We start from the raw sequence: 22,375 nt of genomic DNA on the forward strand, positions 1-22,375 counted from the left end.
TGTGAATGCGTATGTGTGTCACACGCTCACATAAATAAATGTAAGGCAAAAACAAAACAGAATGGACCTTAGGTGCACAACTGAAACAAAGTGTGTCTGTGCCTCTGCAGAGAAGCCATTTCCTCCCACCTAGCAGCATGCTGAGCTGAGCAAGCAGCAACAGTGCAGGGCTGCTCAGGGGCTGAGCTGGCCTGAGCTGCACTGTGGTGAATGCAGCCTGAGACTGTGATGAGAGCTTTCAGGAGAGAAATGAGACTCCACAACTCTGCCACTGTCTGGTTTGTGCACACGAGACTTGTCCTATGCCAGGGGAGCCCAGGACAGTTCCGGACAGTTCCTAACACAGGAGCTTCTGAAAGGCAGCTCCTGTGCCTTCAGGCATCTCTGGTGACACTGCTCTGGTGCCACCTCTTGGCCACTGGTGGAACAGACATGCTCTGGGGATTCAATTTCTTGCCAGGCAGCAGCTTCCATCTTGCTGGTGTGGGAATAAAGGCAGTCTCCTGGGTTTATAGTAGCAGAACAGCCAGGCAGTGGTGGTACACACCTTTAATCCTAGCATCCAGGAGGTAGAGGTAGGGGGATCTCTGTGAGTTTGAGGCCAGCCTGGTCTACAAAGCGAGCTCCAGAACAACCAGAGCTGTTACACAGAGAAATCCTTCTCCAAAAACCAAAGCTAATAAAAATAAATATAATAATAGCAGAGTTTCTGCTTGGGTTTCCCTGCCTCGTGTTACTGCCAGCAAGTACTAGACAGTCAAGAAGAGTCCTGTGGGAAAGAGGATTTGCCACACACTAACCTCCCAGTAACATCCATGAGTCAAACCTCTGAACTGTGATATTGTCAGTGTTTCTTCCATTCGAGTTAGGATCACCCAAGAAACTTCAAAGTTCTGAACACTCAGACTAGACTTGCAACCCCCATCAGACTGTGGGAGCAGGACCAGGTATCAGTATTCATTCGTCCGTCCGTCCGTCCATCCATCCATCCATCCATCCATCCATCCATCCATCTTCTAGAAGCTTTCCAATAAGCCCACGGTAGGAGTCAGGGGAGGAGACTATGCTCCAGATAGCTTCTTCAGCTAAGTTCCCAGCAGGCCTGTAGGGTGCAGGGCGTGGACTTGGAAGGGAAAACAGTGTACAGGGCTGTTGGGTAGAGACGGCCCTGGGCTTACATCCTACCCGCTGTAAAGCTGGGAAGCCAGCTAGCATTCTAGCACTATGAAGAACTGACCAGAGATGGAAATCACATCATGGGGAGCAAAATGTCTTAGAGGAGCAAAATTACCAGCTGCGTAAATATTGTCCTAGAGTAGTATGCTGAGCGAACAAAATTTGAAAATTCAGGAGGCTGAAAAGTGTCCTGTGTGGAATATACTTTAACTAGGCAAAGGTGTTACCTTTGTTTATATTACATCTGTTTAATTATGAAAAGATGTGTTGCTATTGCACCTTGCCTGCCTAAGGCACCTGATTGGTCTAATAAAGAGCGGAATGGGCAATAGGTAGGCAGTAGAGGGATTAGCAGGGCTGGTGGGCAGAAAGAATAAATAAGAGCAGGAATCTAGGCTTGGGAGAGAAGAATGAAGAGAGAGACAAGCCCAGGGTCAGCAGCCAAGCAGCAGTCAGTCAGACACAAAGGAAACAGGAAAATGAGACATACAGAATGAAAGAAGGGTAAAAAGGCATGAGGTAAAACATAGATAAAGAGAAACTGGTTATAACAAGAGCTAAGGTAAGGCTGAGCATTCATAATAACAGGTCTTTCTGTCATTATTTGGGAGCTGGTTGTTGTCCCCCACCCCCCCAAAAAAACAACAAAAGCTTGGTAATGTCCCCTTTACCTTTTCCTGCTTCTCAAGATTAATATTTTTATATGAGCCATGCAGACGATATTTAAGCTTGTACAAGCATATAGTTTTGTTCTTATTGTTACTTTTTAGAACTTTTAAATTTAATTTTTTATTTTTTTGAGACAGGATCTCATGTAGCTCAGGATGGCTTCAAACTGACTGTAGCCGAGCAAGACTTAAACTCTGGATTCTCTTGCTTCTACCCCTCAGATTGTTTTTAGAATCTTGTAAGCCACAATGCATCCCTTCCTTCTGCTTCTCCTACCTCTTCCTGGTTTCTCCTCCCTCCCAGCCCACCCTCCTCCTCCCCACCCCTGCCATTTAACTTTAAGTCCCCTTATCAACAATCAACTATTTTTGCATTGGTTAGAATCTTAGGATAGTGACTGATGAGGGTACGGACAAGATAGGTGGTCAATAAGACAGATGGCTTCTGACCCTTTAAAAGTAGTCATCAAAGCATGGTATGGTGGACACAGCTGTAATTTTTGCACTTGTGTGGTAGAGGTTGGAGGATCTGAAACTGAGTGTCATTCTCAGCTACATAATGAGTTTAGGCCAGCCTGGGCTATGTGAGACTCTGTCCAAAACAACAACAACAAAAACAGTTCCTTAAATGGGAAAGTAACCCCTCCCCAGAGTGGGGGGGAAAGGTTGGGCAGCGGTGGCACACGCCTTTAATCTCTGTACTTGGGAGGCAGAAGCAGGTGGATCTCTGAGTTTCAGGCCAGCCAGGGCTACACAGAGGAAACACTGTTTTGAAAAGAACAAAGAGGGGGGAGAGGGACAGCAAGTTTTTACCAGTTAAGTTTAATAGCTGTTTAAAGAAGAGAGTATGGGTGGCCCAGACTGGTGCTGAAATGAAATAGCATGATTAGGACTTAAAACGGGGCTCAGACTCGGAGAGGGTGAGTCAGAGGGGCTGGTGGGCCTAAAACAGAACTGTACAAGTGGGCAGAAATTGATCTTTCTACACGATCAATCAAGAATGGCCACATAGATGGGGTGATGGTGGCCCTGTGTGGAGGTCACACAGAGCTGGCATATGTTGGTCCTTTTCTTTCCTGTTTTGCAGTATGGAGTTACATCACATGTACTAGGCAAGTTCTCCACCTCTGCCACACTCTCAGTCTTTGATTGTTTTTTTAAATATCTATGCGTTTATTATTGTTATGTGTATAGGTGTGTGCTTGAATAAATTTATGTGCCCTGTGCTCAGTAGGTGCCTATTGAGGCCAGAAGACAGTGTTGGCTCTTCTGGAGTTACGGGTGGTTGTGAGCTGCCTGTGGGTGCTGGGAATCGAGCCTGAGTCCTCTGCGAGAGTATTGGGGCTCTAAACATCTGCGCCACCTCTCCAGCTCCCGTGCTGTGTTTCTTGACTCTGACTTTGGCTAAAGGATAAAGACTTTATAACATTCCGGTCTCCCTCCCTCTGTGCTTCTGTTTCAGGAGAACTACGAGCAGATGAAAGATCTAGTGAGTCAACTTCATGAACGAGCCCAGTATATAAGACTAGGTAAGGCCCGTGTCTGTCTGTCTGTCTGTCTGTCTAATAGCCTGCTATGTACCCCAGGCTGGTCTTGAACCCCTGATTCTCTTGCCACAATCTCCAAAACACTGAGATTACAGTCATGTGCTACCACTCCCAGCTACAAAGTAAGATTCTCAGTCTATTGCAGGTCTCCACTATATGAGGAGCAATGTGAATTTTCTAGTCCTCCTGACAAACCATTCCCTCCGGTGTCCTCGTTGGTAGAGTCTGCTTCACCCTACCTGTGCTCAGAGAGTATTATTGCATTCCTAGGTATTGCTATGTTTAGAAGTCAGCTTTCCTCTGTTGGAGTAATGAGAGAAGTAGAAATATAAGAAACATTCTATGTATTTGTTTTCTTTAAGGAGTTTATTCAAGGTGTGGCATGCGAACAGAGAGGCCACCTAAAGGTACTGTGTCAGGGAAGAAAGGACCTCAATGTTGGTCCTGGAGAAAGTTTGGAGAAGTGTGCCAGAGGTTAGTTTTATTGCTAAGCACTTTGGTTATATTGTTTGTTTATTTCTGAGACTAGGCATCTTATAGCCAGACTGCACTTAGACGATGACCCTGGACTCCTGATCCTCCCTGCTTCCACCTCCAAAGTGCTGAGATTATAGGCGCACCATCGTGCCCAGTTGGTGTGTGGTGGGGGATGGAGCCAGAACTCCGCTAACTCCACTACATCCCACTCCCTTTAAATCATTTAATTCTTCTAAAAAAAAGCCTTTCGTTTTCTAGTTTATATCTAAGTTTTGTACGTAACCTTAGGAGTGAGTCTGAAATATAAGTTCTTTAACTACACATTTCCATCTCCTTTTAAATTAATAGATTATACAGAATTGGCAAAAGGGAACTGACAATAGAAGCAAATAAAATAGAGGTATTTAAGTGTATTGATCTCTGTCTTTTTACTGTAGCAGTGTGGTCAAAATGAGTAAAATTTTTTTCCCAAAGATACCAAAGATAGCTGTAATTTACACTCTTGAGATGCTACGGAAACAAGCCAACCTCAGCTTTCTGTGGACCAGGACAGCCACAAGTGTGGCCCATCACAAAATTATAAACTTACTTTAAATGTGAGGGAGGTTTTGGTGACTCAGTTTACATATAATGAATAACTCTGTAGATGATAGTGTCATGCCACAATGTCAAAAGCACTTTGGAAGAAGCAGGGCTATGGCTTAGTTGTGCTGTGCACGCCTTAGCATAGCTCTGAGTTGAGTTCCCGGCATATCCACCTCTCCACCCCCTAAAAGAATAAACAAATATATAGATTAGCACACTGTCTCTGGAAGAAGAACCCACACACTTGCCAAAATAAAAGCCTGTTTTGTTGGAAGAGGTAACTCCACGGTTACGCTGATCATCAGTTTGGTTTGATCAGTTGAGGGTTTTCTGGGCCCTGAGGAGAGATGGTTTCGAAGCAAGAGGTGCCCAAGGTCCTGCAGTGTGGGCCTGCTGGGAGCCGTGCACTCTGGTGAGATGCAGAGAAGGGCTTCTCTACTAAGCAGACCTGCAGGGGAAAGGGATGGGGGAGAGGATGACTTCAGCCTTCACAGTTTTGCCTAGAATTGTTCTGCCATGAAAATAAGTGGACGTTATTATCAACATGTATGAATGTATGTTAATTATTAAACCATATTAAAATATACTTTTGGAAAATGAAAAAGTATCAAGAAAAAAAATCACCCATAAATAATCCCTCTAAGCATACTTTTTTAGCACACCTTTGGATGACTCCTCTATCATGTTAGTAGCAAAATGTTTTTGTGCTGTTTGGGGCTTTTGTGCAAGTTAGTCTGGACATTTCTCCGGAGTTTGACTCTGGAGTTTAACTCAGCCTGTTAGAGCAGTGGTACTCTGGTTTTACAGGAGAGTAGTCATTTATGAAGCTCTCCTTGTGTGCAATTCATTAAATCACATTGGTTCTACAATTCGCAAATGTTCACACGTTAGCATCCCTGAAACCAGGAAACCAGAATTCCAGCATCTTCCAAAGGCTGTGTGCCAGGGGCCAATCAGGACCTGCTCACTGTCCACTGATATCTCACTGCTGTCACTTCAACCGTGGGACACTCATTGCTCATTACCTTGAATGGAGTTTGTCTTCCATTTTTATTTTATTTATTTATTTTTTTAAAGATTTATTTATTAAGTATACAACATTCTGCCTCCATGTATGCCCACATACCCAAAGAGGGCTCCAGATCCCATTACAGATGGTTGTGAGCCACCATGTGGTTTCTGTGAATTGAACTCCGGACCTCTGCAAGAGCAGCCAGTGCTCTTAACCACTGAGCCATCTCTCCAGCCCTGTCTTCCATTTTTAAATGCCTTAAAAAACAAAACAACAGAAACAAAAGCCCCACCTCAACCACTAAAGCCGTCTGTGGATGTTTACTTCATAAAGATACCTCCAGGATAAAAACAAAGCACTTCTAAATTTATTAAAACACTCGCAGCCCTACGATTAATGTGTGTTAATCAAAATACTTGGTTCTGGTTATTATGAAAGCACCGCGGGGGTAATCCATTCTCCGTCTACTATCAATCAACTAGACTGTCTGAAGTATCCTTTCCATCTCCTGCTCTCTCACCCTCCTCCCACCTGCGGCTCTTCAACTGCTGGCCCTTTAATGAACACTTAGGTCACCTACTGTCCAAAGCCCTTTGCCCCAGCCTTGCTCTATTTAAAAATCACATGGACAGTCCTTTTGTTTGTTTTTAGATACTGAAGTAAATTAGTGTACAAGAACCTGCACTAAAGTATGTTGTTGCACGCATTTTGACCCATGTACCAACACCAGAATCAAGGCAGCGTCTTCTAGATGATGGTAGCACCCTCTAGAACTTCTGCTGTTTGTAATGCTTCATCCCTTTTCCCCACCCCTAAACACACCTCGTTAGGAACTGACCAGTAGTCAGGAGGAGAGAAAAGACAATTTTAACCATACTGTCTTGCAACTAACTCATTTTGAAAGAAGAAATAATTTATGATATAGTTTTCTTGGTAGCTTAAAAGTAGGTTTACTCGTAAGAATTTCCTGTGTACCTCTTAAGAAAAAAAGTATTCCTCTTGCAGCCAAGATCCCTGACTTGAAAAATAGTGTTGTATTTAGAAACTTGTTTAAATGGGTATGAACGTAATTTTATCTTCTTCAACAAAGAAATGGCGCTCTTAAATTGTTGACTATTTTATTAGGCAGAGGCTGTGTTAGGATACATTTGTGGGCAACAGTTAAAAGCATTTTCTGGTAGCTTGATGCTTCTCCCACTCCTGCTGTGGCTTGCTCAGAGCCATGGTGGAGGAACACTCAAGTCCCTGAGTGTTTGCAGGTTGGGTGGTAAGGCTTGGTTACTCAAGAAGCCTGACTAGAGTAGCTGACCTGCTCTTGGTTAGTGTGATTTTTGTCAAGATTTGGGTAACGTTGCAAACCACAGAAGACCATCTCTTCTGCCAACATATTACCAAGGGGGACCTGCTAATCACTATGGAAGGATTTCGACTTTCCCGTGTGCAGACCTAATGGCACCTTTCGGCAAGTTTGCATGTGCCAAGCATGCAGGGGATTTCCAAAGCTAGACTTTGACCTGGTACAGATACAGAGTAGGGCTGTTCCCATGTGCAGGGCGGTGCATGTACATGTAATAGTGTCCAGTACATGTGGGACAATGAGATGCTATTGTAGTGTTGGAATTTTAATGAAAACAGCATGCCATCTCTTTAGACAGCTATTGGTGAATTCAGAACATGTATGATTATATAGTCTAGGAGGAGGGATAGATTAGTGTGTGTATGTGTGTGTATCAGTTGTACATGTGGTGTCTGTGTGTGTCGGGGAGCACATTCATATTTGTGTGTGGAGGCCAGAGGTTAACATCGTCTCTATCTCTGTCACTCTCCACCTTAGTTTTGAGACAGGGATCCCCCTAGACCTGGAGTTCATCAGTTCAGGTAGGCTCCCTTGCCAGTGAACTCAGAGATGTGACAGCCCGATGGTGCTAGGATTAGAGGTCATGCTACTGTGCCTGGCTTTTAGACACGTGTGTGCTTGTGTGTGTGTGTTTATGCATATGCCATTAAAAAAAACCTCAGATATTTACTGCAGAAAACTGACATCTGATATATCAAGTGATTTAAAAAAAAATAATAGAGCCGGGCAGTGGTGGCGCACGCCTTTAATCCCAGCACTCGGGAGGCAGAGGCAGGCGGATCTCTGTGAGTTCGAGACCAGCCTGGTCTACAAGAGCTAGTTCCAGGACAGGTTCCAAAACCACAGAGAAACCCTGTCTCGAAAAACCAAAAAAAAAAAAAAAAATAGAACTTTTTCATGGGGTACACTGAAACTTTTTTATTTTTCTTTTTATTAATTATACATTTATTTGGCTTTTGAGACAGGGTTTCTCTGTGTAGCTCTGACTGTCCTGGAACTCATTCTGTAGACCAGGCTAGCCTCAAACTCAGAGTTCCAACTACTTCCACCTTTCAAACGCTGGGATAAAAGGAGTGCGCCACCGCCTGGCCCATTGAACCTTTTCTTTCTTTCTTTCTTTAAATTTATTTCTTTATTAAAGATTTCTGCCTCCTCCCCGCTACCGCCTCCCATTTCCCTCCCTCTCCCCCGATCAAGTCCCCCTCCCTCATCAGCTCGAAGAGCAATCAGGGTTCCCTGACCTGTGGGAAGTCTAAGGACCATCCACCTCCATCCAGGTCTAGTAAGGTGAGCATCCAAACTGCCTAGGCTCCCACAAAGCCAGTACGTGCAGTAGGATCAAAACCCCATTGCCATTGTTCTTGAGTTCTCAGTAGTCCTCATTGTCCGCTATGTTCAGTGAGTCTGATTTTATCCCATGCTTTTTCAGACCCAGGCCAGCTGGCCTTGGTGAGTTCCCGATAGAACATCCCCATTGTCTCAGTGTGTGGGTGCACCCCTCGCGGTCCTGAGTTCCTTGCTCGTGCTCTCTCTCCTTCTGCTCCTGATTTGGACCTTGAGATTTCAGTCCAGTGCTCCAATGTGGGTCTCTGTCTCCTTTCATCGCCTGATGAAGGTTAATATTCAGGAGGATGCCTATATGTTTGTCTTTGGGTTCACCTTCTTATTTCCACTGAACCTTTTCTAAAGCACCATGTTTGGAGTGGAGCGCTGTATGTGAGTGCATTAAGTGAGAAAGAAGCCTAGTTCATGTCTATCTGCTCTAATCTATCTTGCTTCTATTGCAGGAGGCAGCGAGAAAGCCCGGGCCAGGCACACGTCAAGAGGGAAGCTCTTACCCAGAGACAGAATCGACAATCTCATAGACCCAGGGTTGGTACTAGCGCCTGTTACCTCAGTATGTCCTGTTCTGCTGGATAGTCCATCACAAAATGCTTTTAAATTTGGGTTCCTATCTATCTATCTATCTATCTATCTATCTATCTATCTATCTATTAAAAGAAAACAAACTATCTTTATTTCATCATACATACCCCATCTAAGTTCCCACTCCCTCCCCTCCTCCCATTCCTTCTACCTACCTTTCCACCCCACCTCCCATCCACTCCCCAGAGAAGGTAAGGCACACCACCCTGGGGAAAGGAAGGTCCAAGGCCCTCCCCACTATATCTAGGCTGAACAAGCTATCCATCCAAAGAGAACAGGCTCCCAAAAAGCCAGCACAAGCAGCAGGGACAAATCCTGGTGTCCATTCCAGTGGTCCCTCAGTCTGCCCCAGCTAGGCAACTGTCAACCTCATTCAGAGGGACTGGTTCCATCCCATGCTGGTTCCTTCCCTGTCTGGCTGGTGTTGGTGAACCCCCATTAGCTCAGGTGGACTGTTTCAGGGGGTGTACCTGTCTTGGTCTTGACCACTTTGCTCATATTCTCTCATTGTTCAACTGAAAGAGTACCACACATTTAATGAGAATGGGATGAACAGAACAGGGAATGACATGGGCAGACACCTCTGCCCTGCTGGAGTTCCCGTAAGGCCAGAGGGAGAAAGGAAATAAGCAAAGAACATCTTGAGCTGTGTAATGGACTAGAATGAGGCCAGGGTTGAGGGAAGCAGAAACACCAGAGCCAGTGCTCTGCAGCGGAGTGCTGGGCGTGTTTGAGCAGTGTCCAGGGACCAGTGGGGCTGACATGGGTGGTGTGGAGGGGAGGACAGTAGGGGTGGGCTCTGATTCTGAGGACCTGTGGGCTGTTGATTCCGACTCTCAGAAAAAGAGCGAACTGTAGTTGGGATTCAACAGGACTTGTTGCGTTTCCAAGTCACATGTCGCGTGATGACATTTACTGTGCTAGACCCATTAAGACTGGACTGCCTGGTGACATTGCACTCTCTTAGTTTGTGTTCATATAGTTTTGTTATTTTTCTTGGAAGTGACAGAGTCTCCCCACGGCGTCTACTCTCTGGATTATGTCTTGAAGTGTGACATGTGAGTGTTTTTGAAGACACTGCTCTTCTGGCTCCTGCGCTGGTCATAGACTGTGAGCAGCAGGGATGGCACAGATGGAAGGATGGAGGGGCAAGGGTGTCTGTCGATCTCTAGCTGTTTTATAAACAGTAGAGCGTTGACCTGGTATATCTCCTGAAGGATAGGTCATGGGGTACAATGAAAAACGTGGGTGTACCTATGGGGTATTTTTTTTTCTTTTCCTTTTTGACTTTTGTGTTTTAAGATAGGATCTCATGTAGCTGCCTTCAAAATCACTGTATGGCTGAGAACCTTGAGGCCCCTTCTCTATTTTGAAAGTACTGCAGATTAAACCTAGGGCTTCTCTCAAGTTAGGCAAGAACACGGTCACTGAGATACAACCCCAGCCCATCCATGAACTTCTGACCCTCCCGCCTCTGTCTCCCTTGAGATGGGACGACATAAAAGTGTGCACCACCACACTTGATTCGTGTGGTGCTGGGCATTGGCCCTAGGGCTTTGTGCGTGCACGGTAAGACCTGCCACAGCTGGGCTGCACCTCTTGCCCACCGTGTTCTTCTGACATCCGTATTTGTATGAGAGCATGCATGGGTGAGCGTGGGTGCCTGCGTGCCATGGCACATGTGTGGGGGTCAGGGGACAGCTCTCAGGAGTCAGTTTTCTACTATCTTATATGATCCCGGGATCAGCCCCAAGTCGCCAGGCCTGTATGCAAGTGTCGACGGACCTTCTTACAGTCCCCAGCACACATTCCTTTAGCCCATTTTTGTGCAGATGTGTATCAGGTACCTGCATCAGAAAAGCAAAACAAAAGGCAGTCATACCAGCTCGAGCATTCTAGGCTCCCTGCCAGGTGTGTCTCGAGCACACATGGAGGTGGACAGTACGGTGCGCACTGGAGAAGAGCCTGGCATAGGGACAGCCTGCTTCTGGAAATCCCAGATCTGACACTTACTACTTATGTGAACTGAGGCTAGCAACTGGGTTCTGATTTCCCCGTTAGCAAAGTGTTTATGAAGCCCACAGAAGAGAGCCAGGCACATGGTGAACACTCCCTGCTGTCCCCTTTCTGTGGTATATATGCCTTTGCTTTACTTACACTTTACCAGTAAGTTCCAGTAGCTCGCTACCTGGTTGTACCACGTAAATTCCTATGGCATGTTTGTCAGGTCTTATTTTAGAAATCTTTTTGTGGATTTTTATGTACAAGATGCATATTTGAAATGCTTCCCTGTTTAGAAAAATCTTTGCATTCTTATGTGTAACTTTTTAAATACAGATATATAACTTAGACAACATCCTTTCTTCCGCTTAGGTCTCCCTTTCTGGAATTCTCCCAGTTTGCAGGTTACCAGTTATATGGTGACGAGGAAGTCCCTGCAGGTGGCATCATTACGGGCATTGGGCGAGTGTCAGGGTGAGTATTCTGCCTGTGCTCAGTTGTGAGGGGCAGGAATTGTGAGTGCAGGCGCCTGCCACCCACCCTGCATGTTGGCAGGCAAGCTTTGTGCTTGTAAGACTTGAGCGTCTCAGATAGGTATCCGGTTCCTCTCTGGAGTTCTAGAGACCACAAACTGGAGGGAGAAAAATAAAAATTAGTCAGTTTCTGGATCCAGTTTAGACTTACTCACTTTCCCCAGATTTGGGCTTTTTAATTTTTTTATTAAATTTTTTTCCCACAATATAGTTTGATCATATTCTTGCCCTTTCCCCGAGTTCCTCCCAGGTCCTCCTCACTTCTCTACCCATACAACTTCATGGTTTTTTCTCTCTTTGAGAGGGAGAGAGAGAGAGAATAAAAAAAAAGAGGAGAAAAAAAACAAACTAAAAAAACACACACACAAAAAAAAACCCCAGTTATTAAAGCCATGTGGTGGGGGCACACCTTTAATCCCAGCACTTGGGAAGCAGAGGCAGGCAGATCTCTTGAGTTTGAGGCCAGCTTGGTCTACATGGTGAGTTCCAGGACAGCCTGGGCTATGTAGAGAAATCCCTTCTCAAAATTCAAAAAGAAAAGAGAAGGAAAAGAAAATCAGTAGCACAAACATCTATTTGGAAGAGGAGGCAGGAAGATGGTGTGAGCCAGAGGTGGTGGATGAGTCCAAGGAAACAGCTTCTTCCAGGCACAACGGAACTGATCCACGTAGGAACTCACAGAGACTGGGAGCACACACGAGACCTACACGTGATTAAACCAAATAAAACCCTAGCACTGAGAATGCCCTACCCCTAACCAAGAAACTATTTGAAATTGGCACCTGCTAAAAAACTAAAACAAGTCTTCTCCATTGGCTCGCCAAGTTTTAGGAACTCTCCACGTAAACTCTTGCACAGCTGGTGAATACAGCTGTTTTAGGAGCAGGTGTCCGTTGTGTCCCCAGGCAGCCTCGCTATGACCTTCTTTTCTGCTCAGTTTGGGCTGGCTAGGGCTCAGAGCTCAGACAGTTAGCACTGCTCTTCCTGGCTGTGCCTGGCTATGTTGGCTCTCACACCCAGAGGCTGAGGTGGATGCAGGTGGATGCAGGTGACTGCTGGCATATGGGCAATGAACTTTCAAGCTGCAGCCAGCAGAGGGCTTGGGGTTTGTGCTAGCCTGCTGGCTGCTCAGCAGCAGCAGGATCACTGAGGAGGAAGGCCCGGTTCGTGTGCTCGCTCTCTTCTTAACTCTGTGGGGTGTGCTGTTTGAAACAAGTGGCTTAAAAACAGAAGCATGCTCTTTTACCGGGACCCGGCAGCATGGACCGCAGCATGGACCGCGCTCGTACCAAGGCTATGAAGAAGGTGACGCATGTCATTCTCAAGAAGTACTACACGTGCCTGGGTGCTGACTTACACACCAACAAGTGCGTGAGTGAGGAAATCACCATTATCTCCAGCAAGAAACTGTGCAACAAGATAGCCAGCGGCTATGTTAATGTCACGCATCTGATGAAGAGGATTCAGGGAGGTCCTGTGAGAGAAAGGAGAGAGAATTATGTTCCTGAGGTCTCAGCCCTAGATCAGGAGACCAAGGAAATGCCGAAGCTTCTGGACTTTGGCAGTCTCTCCAACCTGAAGGTCACTCAGCCTAAAGTTGGGCTTCATTTAAAAACACCCCATGGAGCTGTTTGAGTCTATTCTGTCATATTTTCAATAAACCTGAAGATAACTTTGAGAAAAAGAAAACAGAAGCAGTTACTAAAAGAAAGTTTAGTTCTATAACTAAATAATGGGTGTTGATGGGCAAAACCACACAGATGCGCATCACAGTATTTTTGTGAACCGAGTTTATTTCTCTTTCTGTAGCATGTCTGTGGAGGATTGATTATGGACATATGCCACCATGCCAGGTGTAAGTGACACTGGAAATCGAACGTAGGCCTTCAAGTGTAACATGTGATACTCTACCAGCTAATCTGTATACACAGCCCTTTGTGTTGTGCTGTGTAAAATTTGTATTTATTGTGACTTCAAATAATACAGATTTATTTTAGAAAGTGTGTGTGTGTGTGTGTGTGTGTGTTTGTGTGCAGTTTGTTTCCTATGGATGAAGTAGTAAAGAACATTGTTTTTCTTTTTTCTTGTGGTACTGGAATTTGAACTCTGTGCTGTGTATATTCAGGGCAAGTGTCCCTGAGCTCTGTCCTCAGGCCTTGTTTTTTTAAAGACAGGGTCTTACTCTTTTGCCCAAGCTGGCCTTGAACTCACTATGTAATTGATTTCAAACTTTGGATCCACCTGCCCCTACTTCACAAGTGCTGGGATTACAAATACCACTACATACAGCTATTAAGTCACTTTTGAGAATATGAAAAACATATCTTAGTACTACTGGCAGTTTATTCTCATTTTTCTACTTTTTTAAATTTATTTTTTGATTAAACACGTGTTTTTGTCTGAATGTATGTCTGTGCACCATGTGTGTGCCGGTGCCTAGGGAGGTCAGACAAGGATGTTGGAGTCCGTGAAACTGGAGTTATAGATGCTGTGAGCCACTATGTGGGTGCTGAAATCAAACCTGGATCCCCCTCAGACAGCAGGCAGTGTTCTTAACTGCTGGGCCATCCCTCTAGCCCCATTCAGTTTCTTTCTTTAAAGGACACTTTATAATTTATTTATTTTTATTTTATGTGCATTGGTGTTTTACCTGCATGTGTATCTCTCTGAGGTGTCAGATCTTCTGAGGCTGGAGTTACAGACAGGTGTGAGCTGTCATGTGGGTGCTGGGAATTGAACCCAGGTCCTCTACAAAAGCAGTCAGTGCTCTTAACCACTGAGCCATCTCTCCGGCTCCTTAAAGGGACACTGTAAAGATTTATGTTCAGAGAGTTCCTTGGCCTAGAGAGTTGAATTTTCAAAAAGACATCATCCTCTTGTTAGGATCATTTCATTTTAAGAACCATAGTGAGTGCGGGAGAGATGGCTCAGTGGTGAGAACACTGCCTGCTCTTCCAGAGGACTGGGATTCCGTTCCCAGCACCTATGTGCAGCTAATAATCATCTGTAACCCCAGTTCCAGAGGACCCAACACTTTCTTCTGACCTTTCTTTGTACTTCACATATGTGGTGCACAGATATACATGCAGGCAAATGTGTGTGTGTGTTCGTATAATCTATATAATAAAAATAAAATCTTAAAAAAAATGAACCGAAAAAACCTCACAGAACAGTGGTTTAGGTTAATGCCTCAATACTAATGGAAGATTCATGGCTCTTTCAAAATCAAATGTGAGCGTGTAATCTTATTAAAAGTAATTATTTTCTGTTGGATTAATGAATGTGAACCTTGATTAAAGCTTGGTTTTGCAGCATGGGGCCACTGGCTAGTGAGTGGCGGTAGTGACTTGCCCCAGAAGTGGAAGACTGCCTTGCGTGCTCTCGTTATAATAAGCTGAGTTGCTTTTACTTTTGCAGAGATCTCATAGTCTCTTTCAATGGAACTTCTGCCTTTCAGAGTAGAATGCATGATCGTGGCCAACGATGCCACCGTCAAAGGAGGCACCTACTACCCAGTGACGGTGAAGAAACACTTACGGGCCCAAGAGATCGCCCTGCAGAACAGGCTCCCGTGCATCTATCTGGGCAAGTCACAAGTGCGCTGGGAACTGTGTTAGCTGGGAAAATGGGAGATTGTGGCAGCCTGTGTGGGTGATGTCATTACTGGGTGTTTTAAAATACTGCTGGCTCTTCTTGCAGTTAGAAAGGAATACAGTGTTTGCTGAAGACTGTGGGCGGAGGTAACTAAGGACTGCCCGTAGTACCACACAGGGAAATTAGTGGCTTGTTGTGTGCTGGCTTTTCCCCTGGGTATCTTATGTTTCTGTTAACTATAATTACTCAAACTATTAAAAAATAGCTAATATTTATGGATCTCTTGAGAGTCAGGCACTGTATTAAGTCCTTGAATATTACATAATTTAAATAGGTTATAATTTAAGATACAGTTGATTTCCAAAGAAAGCCAGTCTTCGTTTGAAAGTAAACTACATTTGCATTAAAGGCTATTTTGAACAGAATCTTAAAGCAAAGCAGTTTAGAACTGGCAGCTTCTGGATACTGGTGTAGCTTGCCAAAACGCTCGCCTATGTTGTTCATTTGTAAACATTGGAACAGGTCATAATAGAGAAAAGTGCATTTGCCTGGTTGACTCAGTGTGAACGTCTTTGCACATAGAAAACAGCAAATGCAGCCAAACTGCCTGCAGGCTCCTGCCGGTCTTTAGAGGGGCAGCTCTACTGAAGACGTTGTCTCTCTTCAGAGAGGTCATCTTTAATGGCAGATAGGATGCAGAATATTAAATAATAAAAGACAGTGCTTGTAGGCAATAATAGTAGGTGTAGGATTGATTTCTAATTCTTTCTCTCTTTTTTTGAGACATGGTCTATGTAGCCTTGGCTAGCTTGGTGCTCATAGAGCTCCTCCACCTTCCCGAGAGCACTGCCACACCTAGCTTTTATTTTTCTTTGTACATTCGTAATTTTACGTCCTCATAACTATATGAAATGGCTACCATTGTTCATTTCGTAGCTAAGGAAGTTTGAGGTGTTTAGAATGGCCAGGAAACACGTTTGATCTTATCATCACACCCCTGTGAATAAGGAGCTCTGTTTTCAGACAAAAGTCTCCTGGTGTAGCCCAAGCTGGCTTTACACGCTTGGTCACCCTGAGTGGTGGCCCACACCGTCACCCGTTTTGTTGATTTGTAGTAAATCTTTTTTTTTTTTGTTTTGTTTTGTTTTGTTTTGTTTTGTTTTGTTTTTCGAGACAGGGTTTCTCTGTGGTTTTGGAGCCTGTCCTGGAACTAGCTCTTGTAGACCAGGCTGGTCTCGAACTCACAGAGATCCGCCTGCCTCTGCCTCCCGAGTGCTGGGATTAAAGGCGTGCGCCACCACCGCCCGGCTGTAGTAAATCTTAATGCTTAGGAAGCTGAGGCAGGAGGATCATAGCATGAGTTATACAGCCAAACCACTTAAAGAAAAAAAAATAAAAATAAAAACAAGAGAGCAAGTACAAAAAAGCAATATACAAATTACCCATTAATCCTTTAGTGATTCTTGTATTGGTCTAGGAAGACGCAGCTTCAGTTCTGCTGGCGAATTCATGGTGTTTCTGGGTCTTTGGCTGCTCTTAAAGGGACAGCGTCCTGAGAAGTTTATGTGGAGTTTTGACTGAAGGTTGGAAAGCCTAATGTGTTGGGAGGAAAGCTTCGGTTGTGTTTGGGGGCCTGAGACTCTAGATTCTACACACTGGCGGGGGGTGGGAGAAGCTTTTGTGACTGAGATTAAGGCCTAGTTATCTTAGACCCTAATGGATCTAATTAACGGTGGCCATTTGCTCAGCTGTGCTCATTTCTCTCCTTTTCCTCATACAGTTGACTCAGGAGGGGCCAACTTACCTCGGCAAGCAGACACCTTTCCAGATCGAGACCACTTTGGTCGCATATTCTATAATCAGGCAGTTATGTCTTCTAAAAATATCACACAGGTAATTTCTCATTAGTCTAATATGGGTTTTGTTTGTCTGTTTAGAAAAAATCTCCAAATGTCATTTCTATCATGAAATCCCCATGAAATTAAAAATAAAGCAGAATTTAGTCGGGTGACATGGCTCAGAGAAGTAAAGACTCCTGCCACCAAGCCTGTGACTTGAGTGGAAGAGAGAACAGACTCTCTCTCTCTCGAGAGTTCATTCTGACCTCCACATGCACAGGGTGGAACCTTACCCCCTGCCACACACAAAATAAATGAATAGACATAATAAAAACCAGAATTGAATATCTAATGTAAGAAAGTCTTGTAACCTGTCTTCAGTGTGAACTTTTACTAATGGCAGGCATGTTCCTGGATTATAATGAATGTTCGTTGCTGAAGGAAAACTGGTTTGAAAAGAAAATCTTTGAAGGACTAATCTATCAGTGCAGAGGAAGCTATAGCGTACGGGTAAAGAGCTACCCAGAGATAAGTTTATACTGACCTTGCCTGTTAGAGCGAAGGATAATGAACTGATGTGTATCATTAGAAGATTCATAATGGTGTTTGGCTGTTCAAACCAACGAACTAGAATGCATGCGCCAATAAATAAACCCCAAAGCTGTGTTCAGAATAAGCTGTTAGGCAAATGTAGAGCCAGTGCCCGTGCGTGTGACAGTTGTGTCGTGCTTGTGTGTAAGCGTGCTTGGAGAACGGCACACTCAGCTGTGAACAGTGTGGTGCTGAGGAAGGAAGGAGGAAGACGTGGTCATTCAAGAGGATTGTGGGGACTTAAGTTATAAATCTGAAATATTTCATCTCCTTGACATTGTCAGAGGGTGTGGCTAGAAAGCCATGATAAAGGTCTTGTTAGATGTAACTGCCCTAAGGACTGCGAGGTGAGCTGGGTTGCTTCTAGACTCCCTAGATGGGCCTGAAATCAGTGGTAAGTGTCCTGTAGAGACAGAATGGACAGAGGCAGCCAGAGACGGCATCCAGCGAACTGCTCACGATAGCCTCTGACTTTAGTGCACACAGCCTTCTTAGGGGTGGCCAGAGATCGGGGGTCTCATTCCTGGCCCCACTCCCCGCTAAGCTTTCTCACCCCAGAGGCCTCTCACTGTCACCTCTTGTTTCTTTCCCCAAATTCTTTAAATACACACCGAATTCCCTTGTTCCTCCTTTTTTTCTGTCCTCCCGATTCCACCAAGAACCTGTCCTCAGTAATTGAATAAAGTTTTTTTTGTTTAAAGATTTATTTATTTACTATGTATACAGCATTCTGCCTCCATGTATGCCCGCACGCCAGAGGAAGGCGCCAGATCTCATTATAGATGGTTGTGAGCCACCATGTGGTTGCTGGGAATTGAACCCAGGTCCTCTGGAAGAGCAGCCAGTGCTCTTAACCACTGAGCCATCTCTCCAGCCCCTTGAATAAAGTTTCAAGTCATTGCTTGTCCTTGGTGTGGGCCCTTGCCCTCCACATCTCCGTCTCCTCAGGGTTCTGCTGTCGCTGTAGGTTTTCTGCTAATGCCTCGGTGTGAAATAGAAATGTGTGTGTGGTTTCTGCCCTGGTTCCTGGTTAGTAAAAGCCTGGGTTCCCATGTTTGGTCTCTATCCTGTTCCTAAGACAGAACTCCTAAGACCCTGGTAGATAAGGATGCCAGGAACATCTTTTATTTTACCGTTTGGACTTTGATTCCTGGTGCAAAGCTGCTAAATCCTTTCGACTTTCCCGGGCAATTGGAACATCTTTTCTTCTAATGATTCGACTTCTGATAGAGGTTGGCAACAAGAAAGACCAAGCCATGATGAGAAGCTTGGCGCTTTCAGCACCGCCTGCCCCCGACCTTCTGGAGGAGAGGGGCTGGGAATAAAAAAATGATCCCTCATGCTTGCATGATGAAGTCGCCATACAAATCCCTCCTGTAAAGCCCTAGGGGGCTTTCAAGAGCTTCCCACAGGTCCTACCCATCTGAGTCCTAGGATGGCGCCAGATTTCAGCTCCATAGAGACAGAGGCTCCTGCTCTCAGAGCTCTCCCAGGCCCTGTCTGTGCAGCATCCCTAAGCTGTCTTCTGTGGCCTTTATTAATTACCCAGCAGGTAGAAGGGAACCATTTGCTTGAGTTCTGTGGGCTATTCTAGCATATTAAATGCAAGGAGAGGGGGGTGGTGAGAGCTCCAGGTTATGGCTAGGCAGCCTGAAGCTGGTACTTCTACCTGTGTTTGGCATTTGAAGTGGGGGCAGTCTGGCAGGGCCTGGTGCTCTCTCCAGATAGTGTCAAAACCGAATTGGATAAGGGGACACCCAGCTGTTATCCAGGTGAGGACTGATTACTTGATGTGGGAAGAACACCTCCTTCATCTAATGACAGAAGAGGTCAACAACTCCATGAGAGAGCAGGCGAAATAGTTTTCTGGGCTCTCTTGGCTCAGCCAGACCTGAGCACATTGCCATCCCCTGCTTGTCTGCTTGGTGCTGTCTTCCGATTATGGTGTGTGTTTGTGTGTGTGTGTGTGTGTGTGTGTGTGTGCGTGTGTGCGTGTGTGTGTGTGTGTGTGTACCACCTGTGTGTCTGGTGCCTGTGGAGGTTAGAGAAAGGTGTTGTGGCTATGGGCTGCCATCTGAGTGCCAGGAACCAAACACAGGCTCTCCTGAAGAGCAGCGTGTGTTCTTACCATGGCGCCGTCTCTCAAGTTCTGATCTTCCTTTCCTGTTGTGTGATTGGTTCTTTGGTGGCAGTCTTGAGTCTTTGCTTTTCCCCTTACTTAAACTTTTTTAGGTTCAAAATATTTACCTTTTTCATTCTTTGAATTTCCACAGCTATTCTTATCTCTTCTTTCTAGACAGGTCCTGGCTGATTTCTTTTGTACTTTATTATTGGTTCTTTGTGATTTGAGCAATAACAGATGAATTTTTAGTTTTTTTGTTTTTTTTTTTTTAGTTTTTTTTTTTTTTGTTGTTTTTTTTTGAGTGGGGGCAATTGAGGCAGAGTTTCTCTGTAGCTTTGAAGCCTGTCCTGGAACTAGCTCTTGTAGATCAGGCTGGCCTCGAACTCACAGAGATCCGCCTGCCTCTGCCTCCCGAGTGTGGAGATTAAAGGCACTGCCTGTCATCATATGAATTTTTATATCTTCACAATTTTCCTGAGGAAATGTTAATATTTATTAAAAGATGATCTTTCTATAACTATTAAAGCAAATGCTAACACATTAACTGATTTTATTTTCTCTCCCCATCTCTTTCCATCCCACCTTTCCCAGTAGAAAGGAGCAAACCCATATTCTCAGGCCGTACCATTGAACCACATCCCCAGCCCCTTTCTTATATTTTGTCATTTAAAATTAGAGTGATTAAAAGCATCTTTAATCATGTATTATATAAGTCAGCCATTTGCAATGCTATGCCTTGGCAATGGCTTGTCCACTGAAGGATTTTTCTGGAAGCCTAGTCTTCAAAGTCACAGTGCTGGAGTGGTAGCCCTTTAAGAGGTGGGTCTAGTGAAGGTGGGTCGGCCGTGGAGCTTCTTGAAGGGTCGATTCCTTCAAGAAGGAGTTTTATATTTTATACTATTAAAGTACGATTGTGGATCCCTCTGGTCTCTTGCATTATGACCTTTCTTCCTGTCACATGTTTCTGCCGTGATGCCACCTGACATACTGTGATGTAGTTAGACAATCCTCACCAGGTACTGGAGAGATGGCTCAGCAACTAAGAGCACTGATTGCTCTTCCAGAGGACCTGGGTTCAGTTCCCAGCACCCACATGGCAGCTCACAACTGTCTGTAACTTCAGTTCCAGGGGATCCAACATCTTCACACAGACATGCATACAGGCAAAAGACCAATGCACATAAAATAAATAAAGATTGTAAAAGGGGGGGTGCCTGATCTTTCACCCTCTGAAACTTTGACTCAAATAAACCATTTTTTTCTCTGTGTAAAATTTCCAATCTCAGGTATTGTGTTTGAACAGCACAGAACAGACTAAGATATAACTTTGGCTATGTTGTTTATGCATTTTGACATAACATTTGACCCCATTCCTATTTTCTACCTCAAGATTGTATTTTACTTAATGTCATTAACTTTGCCCATTGCCGATCTATTTATCCACTTAGCTCTAAGAATGTATCTCTTACAATCTTATCTTTGTAATTTCCTGTATATTTTCAGAAGTAAAAGTGATGTTGACAGATATCTAGACCTTTCATTTGAATTTTGCTTCGGAAGAAAAGAGACTTTTCTAGCTCAAAATATTTATCTTTTTCATTCTTTGACCTTCCACGGCTATTCTTAACTCTTCTAGGTAGGTCCTGGCTGATTTCTTATACTTTATTGTTGGTTCTTTGTGATTAGAGTACTATTAGATGAATTTTTATATCCTCACACGTTTCCCTGAGGTGAGACATATTAATATTTAGTAAAAGGTGGCCTCCTGTAACTGTTAAGGCAAATGCCCACACACTGACAGGGTGCAGTAGGCCCTCACCTTCATAGCCTCTTGCATCCTTATCGCATGGTGGGCCGGGGAACCCCTCATCTACTGTCTTTGAAGACCTCGGAGATCAGGGTCCAACCTTTCTGAGCTCCTGTCTGAGGTCTCCTTGTAGCCTTGTACACACTCAGGCTGGCCCCTGCTGGCCCGTGCAGTCTGCTTTCTTGTTCTCATGTATGGGGTTCATAATCTTAACCCTCATTCTTTTGCTACCTTTTGTTGCAGTTTGTTCTCTGGCATAGGAAGCCTCTCCTTTCACCTGAGCCTCAACTGCCAGCAAGGTGTTTTTGCTTTGACTAGAAGCTAGTCTCTGTTGAAATACGCTTTATTTACTAGCTGTGTGAAAGTGCAGTTTCTCGGCTGTCCCATCTCTCCCCCCCCCCATTTGCTCTAAATTTCGAAGATGTTTAGATGATTACCAACGGTCCCTCTTGTATCTTCCCTCCACCTTCTGTTCTCCTTGACTTAGCTCAGTATTTTTTTTAAGTTTTTATTGAGCTATATATTTTTATGTGCTCCCTTCCATCCCCCCCCTCCTTCTACTCTCTCCCACGATCCCCACACTCCCAATTTACTCGGGAGATCTTGTCTTTTTCTACTTTCCATGTAGATTAGATCCATGTATGTCTCTTTTAGGGTCCTCTTTGTTGTCTAGGTTCTCTGGGATTGTGTATCATTATTTTTGAAGTTGACCTCATTGACTGCCTTTGTTTCAAGCATCTATGATCATCTTGAGTGGGTTAAACGAGCTGATGTCATTGTTTTTAAAATGGATTTCAATAAAGATGAGTAGAAGCTGGGAGAGATGAAAGTGATGTATCTGGTGTCATCAGGCTCTCTGGTGAACAGATCGAGGAGGAGGCATTCTGTGTGCCCTTCAACCCTGTTGGTGCAGGTGAGCCTGAGTACCTCAGATTAACAGTGTTGATCCAGCAACGTGGATGACAGTGATCTGAACTTCTGGCCAGCCATTCAGCTGGAATGCACCTTGTCACTTTTATTTCTAATGGAGGTTCTCCACATAAAGACAGGACCAATACAATAAAGACAATGTCTGCTTTTCACAATTACTTTGAAAAAAGAAGCAAGATGGTTTTTTTTTTTTGTTTTTTTTTTTTTTTTT

At 44.5% G+C, this 22,375-nt stretch overlaps 1 protein-coding gene and 1 pseudogene across 2 annotated transcripts in view; both read left to right on the forward strand.

Moving 5' to 3' along the window:
- Mccc2 (methylcrotonoyl-CoA carboxylase 2) overlaps positions 1-22,375 on the forward strand; it is a 71,678-nt gene that overhangs the window by 9,482 nt on the left and 39,821 nt on the right. For both annotated transcript variants that reach the window (XR_003377794.1, XM_005356424.2), the window contains exons 2-6: positions 3,307-3,373; positions 8,610-8,694; positions 11,122-11,223; positions 14,740-14,867; positions 16,657-16,769. Coding sequence is in view for 1 of the 2 variants with exons in the window: in XM_005356424.2 (XP_005356481.1) it covers positions 3,307-3,373; positions 8,610-8,694; positions 11,122-11,223; positions 14,740-14,867; positions 16,657-16,769 (495 nt within the window). In the remaining variant the exon portion in view is untranslated. The remainder of the gene's footprint in view (positions 1-3,306; positions 3,374-8,609; positions 8,695-11,121; positions 11,224-14,739; positions 14,868-16,656; positions 16,770-22,375) is intronic.
- Positions 12,555-12,917, forward strand: LOC101985720 (annotated as a pseudogene).

The sequence above is a fragment of the Microtus ochrogaster genome, chromosome 19 (assembly GCF_000317375.1).
Source record: "Microtus ochrogaster isolate Prairie Vole_2 chromosome 19, MicOch1.0, whole genome shotgun sequence".
NCBI lineage: Eukaryota > Metazoa > Chordata > Mammalia > Rodentia > Cricetidae > Microtus > Microtus ochrogaster.